The 12,701-nt window shown below is 48.4% G+C and overlaps 1 protein-coding gene across 1 annotated transcript in view; it reads right to left on the bottom strand.

Moving 5' to 3' along the window:
- Nucleotides 1-11,184, bottom strand: part of LOC144148724 (short transient receptor potential channel 4-associated protein-like) — a 93,344-nt gene extending 82,160 nt beyond the window's left edge. Inside the window, exons 1-2 of the mRNA XM_077680248.1 lie at nt 10,917-11,184; nt 4,865-5,014 (exon numbers count right to left, since the gene is read on the bottom strand). Of these exons, the coding sequence (XP_077536374.1) occupies nt 4,865-5,014; nt 10,917-11,060 (294 nt within the window). The 5' untranslated portion in view covers nt 11,061-11,184. The remainder of the gene's footprint in view (nt 1-4,864; nt 5,015-10,916) is intronic.
- Nucleotides 11,185-12,701: the final 1,517 nt, after the last annotated feature.

Consider the following 12,701-nt stretch of genomic DNA (forward strand, 5'->3'; position numbering starts at 1 on the left):
TGCTTAGGTTTCAAGTGTGTCTCCTGTAAACATAGGATGGCTGATTGCGTTTTGTGTAGGATGTCATATATATCATCTAGGTTTTTAATAAGGCCCCGGCAGTTCCACTGTGTAATTATTTGTGCTACCATAAATGTTTAGGGAAGAGATTTTACCTGGTGTAGATGAGGACTCGGGCTGGATGTATACTATCTATCAGTTCTGACTTGGGCCTGTAACACGGGTGGGTGGTGGCTTTTTGCCTCGCCCCGCCATGGTGCGCTGTTCTCTTTCCGCCTTTGGCACTGGCAGAGACGGTGTTACCTCCATGTCATCATCTGAGTGGTGTGACAGTGACGAGATGGAGTCCTTGCGGGCTCCGCCTCGGGATATGTTCGAAGTGGAGGCAGGAGCCCCTGCCGTCCCCGACTATTTGTTGGACACAGAAGTGGTCGTGGGACCGACCACATCTACGTCCATGGCCGCCTGCAGTCTGGCAGCCGGAAGAGGAGGATTGACGGCAGAGCCGTCACTCCTCACACTCGCAGCTAACACAACACTTGCGGGCGCCACAGGTGTCGTGTCGGATGGTTGGGCTGCCTTGGGCAGCACCTGGGGGGGCTGGGACGGCACCAAGTCTGCTTCGCAGTACTGGGTGGCCGCCGTGACTAGACGCCGCTCCGCCCCCCGGCGAGCTGCATCGGCATACCTTTGCGAAAACATTGAGTGTTTCTGTCGTGCTTCTTGATAGGTAATGTTCTGGGTGACCTTCATGTTTATGATTTCCTTCTCGGCTTTGAATTTAGCACATGACCGAGAGTATGCAGCGTGGGGTTGTTCACAGTTGGCACATTTCAATACGTTAGAAGCACAGTTCTCTGAAGGGTCATGATGTCCTGCGCACTTGGCACATGTCAGTTTTCCGCGGCAGGTGGTAGTACTGTGCCCATACCGCTGGCACTTGAAGCAGCGGCGTGGGTTGGGTATGTAAGGTCGTACGTTGCAATGAAGGAAGCCTGCAGTGACAGACTCCGGTAGGACACTTCGGTCAAAAGTTAGGATCACATGTTTCGTTTTTACTTCTTTGCCATCGCGTCTGATCATTATTCTTCTTACCGCAGTAACGCCCTGGTCACGCATGCCCTCGAGGAGGTCAGACTCACTTTCATTGAGCAGGTCCATTTCAGATATGACGCCCTGCGAGCTGTTAAGGCTCCGGTGTGGCGTTACAGCTACTTCAAGGCCAAGTAGGTCGGTCTGGTTCAAGAGACTATCAGATTGTTTTTTAGTAGATAGTTCTACAAGCACGTCCCCCGATGTCAGCTTCTTTGCCTTGTAGTTCGCGCCAACTACACTCTCAATGAACTTAGCAATTAAGAAGACCGACTTGCAGGTAACTGGAGATTCCTTGTTCTTAGATTGTATCACTAAGAAGCGAGGAAAGTTGTCCGGGGTGTTAAATTTCATGTTGGGCAGAGGTTTGAAAATTACATCGGTGCGGGCCCTTTTTGGGGCCCGATCATTTGGAAGAGAGGATTTCGAAAGTACCATGCGGCATAGTATAAAGCAGGGAACTGGGGTACTTTATTCTTTGACGTTACCCTGATGGTCAAAGAGGTCCCGGAGCTCCCAGCCTGATAGACAGACAGGGAGCCCATCGGCCGGAGCTTGACCAGGGCTCCGACGGCCACCGTTCACGGCTTCTAACCCTTCACCTTTCAACTTCTCGCCACGGTAGGTAACAGCTTAAGTATGGGGGGCTCGGGGTCCGCGGTGTCGCCACTCACCGTCACCAAGATTACTCAAGGTGCCCCGTGCGGGGTTGTTGCAGTTTTAAGCCTTTGACTGGCCACACCTTTCTAAAGTCTGATGAGCTTACACACTAGTGACAATACTCCCTTAAAGGGGCTATGCAGACAAAATACAAGTTTGTTTTATTCGAAATAGCTGGTGTTTTATAGTGCCCCCAGTGCTCTACGGCACCAAACGATGCTTTATTCGCTGAGAAATTAAACAATTTAAAGGGACACTGAAGTGAATTTGTCAAGCTCCCGTTTTTGCTTGCACTGCGTAGACTGGCTCAAATTAGCACACTTTTCATCGTTTATCCGGTTGACAAATCGGTAATTATTTTACAAAGCGCGAAAGAAGAAAAACTACCATGCGCGGTTTGCGGCGGCCGCACCAACTAAAGCTGTGACGTTAGGAGGCGCCGCACCGTGATTGGACGATGCCCAAAGTGAGCAACCAAACAAGTCTCGGTTTCGGTTCTGTAAAACACAACCGGTGGCGTTGTTGGATGGGCATTCTCAATAACTCAGTAATCATCGTGCCGCGCTTCTGCCATGTTGTCACCTGTAAAAATGCATAAAGATAAGCCTCCCAGGACGGCTTGGAATCGTAGCATTCACTAGCCGAGGCCTACGCAGTGCATGGACGCCCTCCGCGTACCCGCAGACGCCCAAATGTCATGCGCTTTTCCCCCATATTTGGAGCTTGCCTCACTCATGCCTGTACCGTAAAAAGCGTGTTCGCACCAGGCTAAGGGTCTGTTCATTCTGGCCTGTGCCCACTGCCCGCAAGCAGTTGGTGCTTATGGCAACAGCACGCCAACGAGAACTCGCTAGCGCGCCAGTGCCAGCCTGCGCGCGTTCTGTGAACTAGTTCGTGGAGCCATGAACGTTGCGGCCCAAAAAAAGGTGAACTCAATGTAGAAAACATCGGCAGAAAACGAAAAAGTTAAAGCACGTACCCGCGGGGTCTCGAACTCGTGACTTGCAAAACACCTGCGGCAACAGAACTAGCGCCTCAGAGCACTCGGCCACGGAACGGGCTCTTCTGACCATGGTAATATAAGGTATATATATTGTACAACAAGTTTACACTTTTATTTAGTTTTGGCGTTTCAAGCAGCTTAGGTGACTATTTGTTGTATTGCGCTCGTGCAGTAAGCGTCCCCCGAGTTTCCACAATAGCTCAGGGCTAGCAATTGCATTTCGTAGACGGAAAAGCGTTCGCAGATGCGTGGTCGTGCTGCTGACCGCTGTGCTTGTTCGCCCAGCGCAAAAAAGTGCTTCCCGCACCCTATTTTTACGCTGTACGGTAAAAATATCAGTTGATTTTATTTCCTTAGTACCTATATTGACTTCGCTGACTCTTCTCCCGCCTTCAAGAGGCCTTATATTTTCCTACTGGCGTACCAGACAGCGAAGCGTCGCATGTGCGCTTGTGCAGCGCTTGTGTGAAGCGACCTTGACTTGGAGCTAGATACAGTGCACAAACTAACCAAGTAAAGAAAGGCCCATTCTTCCATTCACAAACGTGTCCTGGCTTCGTTTCAACTGAGCGAACGATTTGCGACGACCCGTCGGCGGCCGGCGGACGAAACGCTGGGCCGACTGACTGTCTGAAGGACGGGGAGCCGTGCAGTAGCGCAGCCAATTGCGAGCTCGGCTCCTCTCGACGTCACACGAAAACGCCGCAGAAAATGGGCGAGCGTAAAGAGAGGAGGACAGCATTTTCGAATTAATTTTTCTACTAAATAAAATCGCGTAAACGCGCCCAGAGTGGTCGTAACATGGCCTGGGGACTCCGGACTACAATTTGCGCAAGTAATCCCGCAATGTTTACATATCACTTCAGTGTCCCTTTAAGCCATAATCTTCATTCTCCTGCTGAATCGTGTGCTTCGCGACGTCTGCGATGGCATATCCTGGGCAAGTACTGAAGTGAACGTACGTATGCTGACAAGTGCTGCAGGGGACGGCGGAACGCTTTCTTTGCTGTCAGTCCTTCTAAATGGCACCACCATACCGCCCAGGACCGCTGTCCACCCTCACTTTGTTTTTAACCGGATTTGTGCCTGGTTCATGTTTGTTACGGTTGGTAGTACTTGTTTCGTGAAGCATTCGGACTCGCACTCGTTTTGAAGTACTACTCGTTTCGATAAACAGGGTCACCGAAGACAATGTTGCTTATGCCAGTTGTGCCAGAGTAAGCTTAACACACCGCACGGCTGTGCAGCTATAACCAGCATAGTGCGCGCAGTACACTGGAGCTTCATGTTTATGAGCATGTTCGGAACTTCCATTGTTTACCCCACCATTACTGCTACAAAAAGAATATGCATTAAATTTAAGGGCAAATAGCCCATTCTGCAAGTTTTTTGCGTTGGATTTCGCCGGGCACAGCCAATCACACAGCTGCACATAATGCGACATAGGTTCTAGAGTGGGAAATGAGCTATTGGGTTGCATGGCCATTCCCTTTTTCCCTAATTATATAGCTTATTTGAGTGAAGCTTGCATTAAAGGTGGTGTCAGTGTTATTCTAACCAGGCACTCTTCTGAATGAACCAAACTTCCATTCTGTCTGCATGGCCCCTTAACAGCTAGCTGCATTGCTTTTCCTTCTGTTCCAGCTAAACTTTTTCCCGGGCAAAAATACTCTCACTGATTAATCAAGAAAATGACAATTCCTGCACAGTGCCAGCTGCTTACTGAGCACTAAGATTCCTGTTGAGGCACTTCTGTTCCTATCAACTCTCTGCTTGAAAGGAGGCCCTATTCTGTGCATGACTCATTTTTCGTTACAACTTGCCAAGGGCCGAACTTTGTGCTACAAGGAAAACATGCTAAAACGTTAAGGGACAGTTTCACAGGGGAACGGAGTGTCTGGACCTGTACTTGGTCACAATTTAGCCTCAGAGTGCAGCAAAAACCATGACTAAACACCATATTTGCAACACAACAATATCAAGCACTGACAAGGGCTGCACCCTTGCACCTCCTAGACGATATAGAACCAATGCTCTGAACATGCACAAATGCACTGCAGCACCGAAAAGAACAGAGTGCAGAGCTGGTAGGATGTTTCCACAACTGACCAGCAGGATGCTTATTGACTTGTCGCAGAGCTGTTGGTCAGGGCAGAAGGAGACCGAGAGCCGATCGAGGGTCTGCAGCGGCTCGTACAGGGGACCGAAGTTTTGGGGGGACGACTCTGGCTGTACAGCAAGCACCAGTTGCTCAGGCGGCTGGAACACAACCCACAGGCAAGGTTCACACAAGAGTGCTGATAAGGAGCAGCATCCCCACCACCCCTAAAGTGGGGACTTGCGACAATTAGTGGCCTTTACCTGCTCTGCCGCGAGTTCATGCCACCTTCACGCACGACATGCAGGATGGAGCACAATGACCCAAACCACTTTTTTTAGATTGCCACTTTTTTTTTACTTTTACTAAATAAACCTTGTTCAATTACAACACATGGCAAATACAATGTGTTCAGAGATCGTGGGTTGCCTTTCAAGCTTGTAACATTTATAGGCACATTACACAAGCTAAAATCCGTGTATTCATTACCTATCATGCCAGCTCAGTTTTTAATTAAGGCACAGCGCTTTACTAAGCACACAACAGTGGGATCGATCCCCAGCCGCCATCTTCCTGATGGAGGGAGTCAAAACTAATCTAGAACTCCACTAGGGTACACCTTACAGTGTAGGTGCAGCCTTGGCACATAAAAGCCTCATTCACAGTGACTATCCATCTCAACCAGTAGAAATGCTGATGTGCAAACATTTCATATTTTCTTTGAGAAATTGCCTTGCCTTGGAGACAATTTTAATCCTGCATGCTCTTTCGATGATGACCTAAGGATGTCATCTGCGTGCAGTATGTGTGCCCCAAGGGCTTTCTTGGCTTGCTGTGCGATAACCTCCACTTTTTAAAAAATAGGTAGGCTCAGCACTGAACCTTTATGAAGACCCACTGTCACTCGTAGGTCGGCAGGCTCACTCACCAGTGCACTCGCACACACCCCACTCACCACTCACGAGTGAGTGGTGAGTGAGCCTCGCCATCGTGTTGGCCTGCCGAGAGCGAGTGCAAATGAGTGCAAGCGCCACTTGCAGTGAGCCCCACTCACCACTCGCGAGTGCACTCGCGCTACTCAGGCGAGATGCAGGGCTTACAGCGGTGAGCGCCACTCTTGCGCTTGCACTTGCTGTTGGCTATTTGTCGGCGGAGCCGCTCGTTGTGACGGCTCTTAATGGGGCGCTTGTGTACAGCTTCAGGAAAATGTCGTCACTGCACCTTTGCCATGGGGCCCCGTGGAATTAACTCTCTGGTGACGTGTTTATTTAGGAATACAATTAGGATGGACTACTGACACCGCAATGCACTGATACTTTTCAGTGTCATGGCTCATGGAGGGACTGCTGCGCACACTCGCGTGTGAGTGGTGAGCATTAACGTGAGTGAGTGCGAGTGGTGACGGCAAGGGGTAAGCTTGAGTGCCAGTGAGTGCGAGTGGTGAGGATGAGTGGTGAATGTGAGCACGAGTGAGTGCGAGTGGTGACGGAGTGGTGAGCGTGAGTGAGTACGAGTGGTGATGACAAGAGGTGAGCGTAAACACGAGTGAGTGCAATTGGTGATGGCGAGTGATGAGCATGAGTGCAAGTGCTGAGGGTGACTGGTGAGTGTGAGTGCACACGAGTGTGTGAAGAAAAAAGATTTTTGCGAACGAGTGTGAGTGAGTGGCGTCCAGTTTTGCCGAGGTCTGCTGTCACCCCTTGTCACGTTTGCACACAGCTCTTACTATTAACACAAAATTTTCACTTTTTGTTTTTAATGCAGCAAACAACACCTCTTCACCCACCAATAAAAAATATCGAGCAAATACTGGTCAGCAGTCATCATAGAAATAATTGAAATGCATTTCTTTTAACCAGTTTCGGTTTCAGTTGCCAGCAGCACAGATGGCACTTCAGGGCAATGCCAGACTGTATTACGTCACAGTATTGTGCCCGCAAAACTGCAGGTCGTAACCTCGATCAAAACACCATGCCATCACACGTTTTCTGCACCATCTGCAGTGGCCTCAACGTGGTCCCTCCCTCCCTCTGACTGCGGAAATTATGGAATCTTAAACTACTAAAGCAAATTATATCACTTTTTAGGATTCTGAATTTGGTGTCAGCACTCCTTAACCAGTTTAACACACTTGTTGGTTCTGTTTTTGCACTATAAACCGTTTGCCCAGAGACTATAAGAAGCTTCCTCTGGATTAATAACATCGTGTAGAGTTTAAAGGTGTTCTTAACTTTTCACTCATTTCTCACAACCTGAAGGTCACATCTCTAACCCCCTTTAATAGCACAAATAAAACCTGCAGTGCACCACTGCATCTGCTCCAAGCCTTCTGTACGAATTCTCAGAAACATGGTGTGGGGAATTAGCTTTATGCCACTACCACTCTTGCAGTCCTGAATATATCTGCTTGAAAATGGAGTAATGAATTGGGGGACTGAAGTGGCCAAGACCATGACTTCTTCCACAAACCTAGCTGTTTACTACCCTCCCGAATTGCCCTGAAAGATGCTAGAATAAGATGTCAGAAATGACAGCGAACCAGGGGTTTTGTGGTTGGGCTCTAGGAAAGCACAGTTTGCAGTAGTGATGATGAAGATATTACTTCAATGCACCCATTTACATGCCCAGGGCCAGCTGATAAGCCTTTACAGTAGCTCAAAAAATAGTAATTTATAACACACAAGTATTATTATCGTTACCATTTTTACGGGCGAAAGCACAAAGCAAACAACATCTGTCGATATGTCTATAAAAACTAAGCGAGAATGCATGTAGCCACTGCTTCTGTCCTTCAAACTGAGATGAGCAGGAAAAGAATTATAAAAACTAAGCATCAGTTCGCACTCGCATACATACAAACATACATGCAAAACTCTCATTGCTTGAGACTTGTCAAATGGAACGAATTTTCATATGTTGGTTCATATCACTGGACTTGAATTGATTGTTAGAATTAACACACTTTGCAGAGCTGTTGGTTCAATTAGTTGAAATAATGTGAAATAACTGTAGCACAGTCGAGATTGGCTCTAAAACAAGTACAAAAATATCAGTGTATGTATGTATCAGTGCGCATCCTTACGCTCTTTCATCTGTCTAGGGAAGTGCAGCTGAAAAGGAATTTATAGTCGTTGACTCACGTGCAGCTTAATGTTTTCTAGTCATTTGTACTACCTCAGTGAATTCTTGGGCACAATATAATGCTGTGAGGTTACAGTAATCAGCAAACTCATAGCCAATGTATTCAACTTTGCACAAGGTGGAATAGCACACACGTGAACATAAGCGCATGTCATGTTCGATAACCATAAGCGCATGTCATGTTCAATAACGAGGCCCACAAAACACAAGAAGCAGATGCAGAAAACGCTACTGCAAAGGCGAGAAAATATTAGTGCAGTTGACAAGGTGCCATCTGCCAGTAAGAAATAAAACCACTTTTTATCTCAGTTGCTTCAATTCTGCAGAGACAGTGCCAGTGGTGCGAAAAATGATTGCATCCTTTTTGTTTGCATTTTAAATAGTTTGTATGAGACCTACCGTAAGTTCAGAGAGAACGCCTTCCCCCGAAACATCGCCCAGCTCCCTTTAGCCGTGAAATGTTCAATTTACTAGAAGACTCCAAAGACCACCCACCCCCAAAATCGATGGCTTTAGCGCCGACGAGTGAACAAAATAAAACGCGAATAATATATTCATGTGTTAATGTGGTCACTTATTTGTCCTTTTCGCACTTCACCCAAAAGTTCGCCCATCTCGTATTTTTCTTGATATCTCCGCAGTTTTGGTTGGTGGTGCAGCCACTTTTTTCTAGTTTTTCGCACCTGACCCGAAAGTTGGTCCATCCCGTATTTTTCGCTTGATATCACTACACCTTGGATGGGCGTTCTTTCGGAGCTTTACGCTAAGTACTTTTGGAGGAAGCGCAATAATGTTCAGATGTGCGTATAGTCTGTAGCATCAAGATCGTCTGCCTTTTCAAGCCATGAGAAAAACAGCGCTATTTGTGTTTACTCGGTCTGACTTGCGATCATTCGCCTGGAGGCCCCGAGTGGGGCCTACAGACAAATGAGCCCTCCAGGCAAAAGCCAGCGCAGCGTGTGGGGCCTCCACACGCCGTGCTGGCTTTGCTTCAGTGGCGGGCCGCAGTATAGTGCCACGCGATCAGAGCGGCGCCGCGTGTTAGCAGCCATCACAGTAGGGTGCCACGATGCCCAGTTGATTACGGCGCGTCCCTCCCACATGTCTGTGCGTTAATGTATTCCTACCGCTTTTAGAAAGTTTGCACACCAGTAATGTCATTTTCAGGCTTTCGTATGCAATTTTGAAAACACAGGGGCATTTTGTCTGATTGTGGGGTTTAACGCACTGCGCTACACCTGGGCTATGAGGCAATGCTGTAGCGGAGGGCTCTGGATTAATTTCAGCCACCTGAGTATCTTTAACTTAAGCCGAAATCTCGACGCGGGTGTTCCTGCTTTTCGCCTCAATCACAAAAGCGCCACCACAACCGGAAATCGAACCCGCATCCTTGAGCTCAGCAGCACGCCATAACCACGGAGCCACTGCGGCAGGTAAGGGCATTTTCTCACATCAGTGCGCAAAGAATACACACATGGTCCCTAATCGAGAGTCATTTTAAATCGTCTAGGGAATGGTGGCCGATCCCTTCCAATCCGCCACTAGAGCAAACCTTGTGCAATAGGCAGCATGGAGACAGTGTGTACATTATGTGAGCAGCAGGACATCAGGTACTATTGTGATAAACTGAAATACGAACAGAGCGCATGGCTTTCAAAACATGCCGTGCATCCTGGCGACGGGTCGCATATGCACAGGGCGAACAAATTACGAGAGTTTGTGTCCACCGTTGATATGGAAACACCATCGTTCGGCGTGTGAGCATTTTGGTTTGTCTTCCCACCGCATTCGGGGCCCACTTAGTGTTATCTAAATTTGCTGCTGCAATAAGTGAAAACGGCGCACGCACCTATATTCCTTTATTTTTTATTTCGGCCCAACGGACCATGGAAATATGATGGTCTTTCTATATCATGGTTGGTCACGAACTCTCGTAACCAGTTTGCACTGCACATACACAGCCCATCGCCAGGATGCGCGGCATGTACTGAAAACCACACGCTCCGTTGTTTGTATTTCAATTTATCATGACAGTACCTTGAAAATGGCTCAAGCATCATTCTCAAGCCACCGCAGCAGGCAAAGCAAATAAAAAAAAATGGTGCTTTCAAACATGAACACACTGCCAAAGTGATGGGCTGGCAGATACTTATATTGCACAATCAGGAAACATTTCCTAGTTGCCAAATCAATGCATTACAAGCTCTCTTGGTATTTTAGGAAGGGACTTGTATGAGGTTGCTGAGAAAGTCACGTATCCTGCGTGCCCACGTCAACGTAAACTTTCGCGATATATCAGAAAAACGGCAACGCACAAGTGCTGTGACTCAGCAACCGCATCTGTCCTTCGCCCGCAAACAGGGCTGTTGCGTTAAAACAAGAAAGCTGACCACTTGCAAAATCCGTACAGCATCACTGGAAGGCCCTCGCGCTACTGTTGCTCTCTGAATGCTTCCTATAAGCGGGCCCTGGCAAGAACGGGGCCCCTGAGCGGGTGCGCGCATTGAATATACCTCACTTCGTGGTCGTGTGAGACTAGATGGTGCGTGATTACTGACATGCTGCACCACGCAAGGCACAGTTATTTGAAGCGAGGATGTTTCTAGCCAGACGAGGAAAATATTTTGATTCAGTTTCAACAATTGGCACCTCTAATTAACTCATTAAAGTTGAAAGTTTGTTCCTTTAATATCCTCGACTCATAAGCGGGGAAGTCATGTAAACGTTAACAACACTTTCCAACCAATCATGCCACTCTCAACAAAGGGACAACATTCCAGGTATATTTACTTACACTGAATTTCAAATTAACACAATAGTCTTCAAAGAACACAACATTCAAATAGTTAAACGACAGCCACCATTGGAGGCACCTTAGGCCTAGAGCCACGCTTTTTTGCGAACTCGGGCTACCTTACTCACAGCGGTCAGGCTCTGCTCGAACGTCTCCCGATGAAAGGTGAAGTACGCAGCAGCATTCAAGCCGCTTGCGCGGGCCCGCCGTTGCATGTACCGAGAGCACGCCATTCGAACGGTCTGCTTGTCTACATCCTCCGCCCGCGGCATGCGACGGAGTGACTCGCCTGGCTCGACGACGGCTCGTCGTATCTCGAGTCGCCGACTGCTGAGCAGCCAGGGAACAGCACCTGCGCCGCCTGCGCCTGCAGGCGTCGCACGCTGCGCGAGAAGTGGCAGTGGCCGCAGCCGCCGCGCGCGCGGCGCGTCCGGTTTCGATTTCGTTTCGTTTTCGTCGAGTGATAGAAGTGCACTAATAAACTAAATTACAGACATAAATTTAAAACTAGCAATTCTAGATACTTCCAATTATCTCGCACGACAAAAAAGATTGAGAAGATTCTTAAGAAAAGTATTATGAGATAAGAAGACAGGTATTGCGGCGACGTGATTTCCTGAAAAGTGGTATTGACCAACAATTTTTCTGTGTCGCTTGTATACCTAGTTTTCTTGATATCAATAAATGAGAGTTCTGCGTAAGCCGTTGTGTTATATCTGTGGTGTTGTTGTTGTTGCGGCACCCCACGTCTAGCTTGCACTGGTAGAATAGAATGGCCCCCCAAAAAAGGCCGATTTAAGGAGTTGTTGCTTGATTACATTTGATAGGTTGCAAACTGTACGCGTGCCGTAGTTTTGAGAAGCTTGTTTTATATTTTGAGCCTTATTGTAACACCATGTACTGATAGTCTATTTAACTGTTTATTGCGACAGTATGCCCTTTGGCATAATGTACGGCCGTTTCCCGGAGGAAGTCCAGAAGACAGCGGTAGTGGGGCCACTGCAGATCGGGGGTCTCCCAGGATGCAGGCCTGTTCCGCGAAGGCGTGAAGATCTCGCTGCACTCGGGAAAGGGCCCGTCCATAACAGTATTGGTGACGGCATGTTTGGCATGCTAGCGGTGAGCCGTACAGAAGGGGCAGTTGTAAACGCGCGGTGCATGGTGTCGCGGTGGCCACCCCGGGTTACCGCGCAGGAGCTAGAGAAGGCAACCCCAACTCGAAGTCTACTCAGCAGAATCCCCTCCCAGCGAGCGAGCCCACTGGGAGGGGGTCCGTTCTTCAAGGTGGGATGAGATGGCGTGTGTGGCAGGGGCTTATACACGCCCTCCTCCCCCCCCCAAAAAAAAAAAAAAAAAGCTTCCACAACCACGAGCACTCTGCCCAGGGATTTATACAACCCCCCCCCCCCCCCCCCCGGAGGATTTTGACACCCTCCCAAAATCGAAATTTAATAAACCCTTGGTGTGGCACGACACAGATCTTCCTTTAGATAGACAAATTGTTCATGTGGGTCAGTTAATTGTCAACAAGGGCAGCGGTCGTGGAACCGACGTAAGGTGACAGGAACTATCCGCCGCAATATGAGCGGTGATAGTATTACGCCGGATCCACGACGGTCGCAGAGGGCAGAGGTAGGTGTCCAGTATATTTTATGAATCTCCCTTGAGACATACTTGTAGGAGGCTACACAGCGTAAATCCCGTATGGCCGCCGTTGAATCTGTGTAAATTTGTACAGTAGAACTTCCAGGGCTTGAAGAAGGTCCGGTATTGGTGCCTGCACTCCGTCCCGGGTGGCTATAAACTCCGCCAGCATAGAAGGTAGGGTGTGGAGTGTTTCATAAACGCAGGTTTGGTTCGCTTCCGAATGAGAGGCACATTGCATCGCCGTAGTTAAAACACCGTCTTTGGCA

This window comes from Haemaphysalis longicornis, unplaced genomic scaffold (assembly GCF_048455015.1).
Source record: "Haemaphysalis longicornis isolate Haplotype H1 unplaced genomic scaffold, Haemaphysalis longicornis Haplotype H1 scaffold_1, whole genome shotgun sequence".
Lineage (NCBI taxonomy): Eukaryota > Metazoa > Arthropoda > Arachnida > Ixodida > Ixodidae > Haemaphysalis > Haemaphysalis longicornis.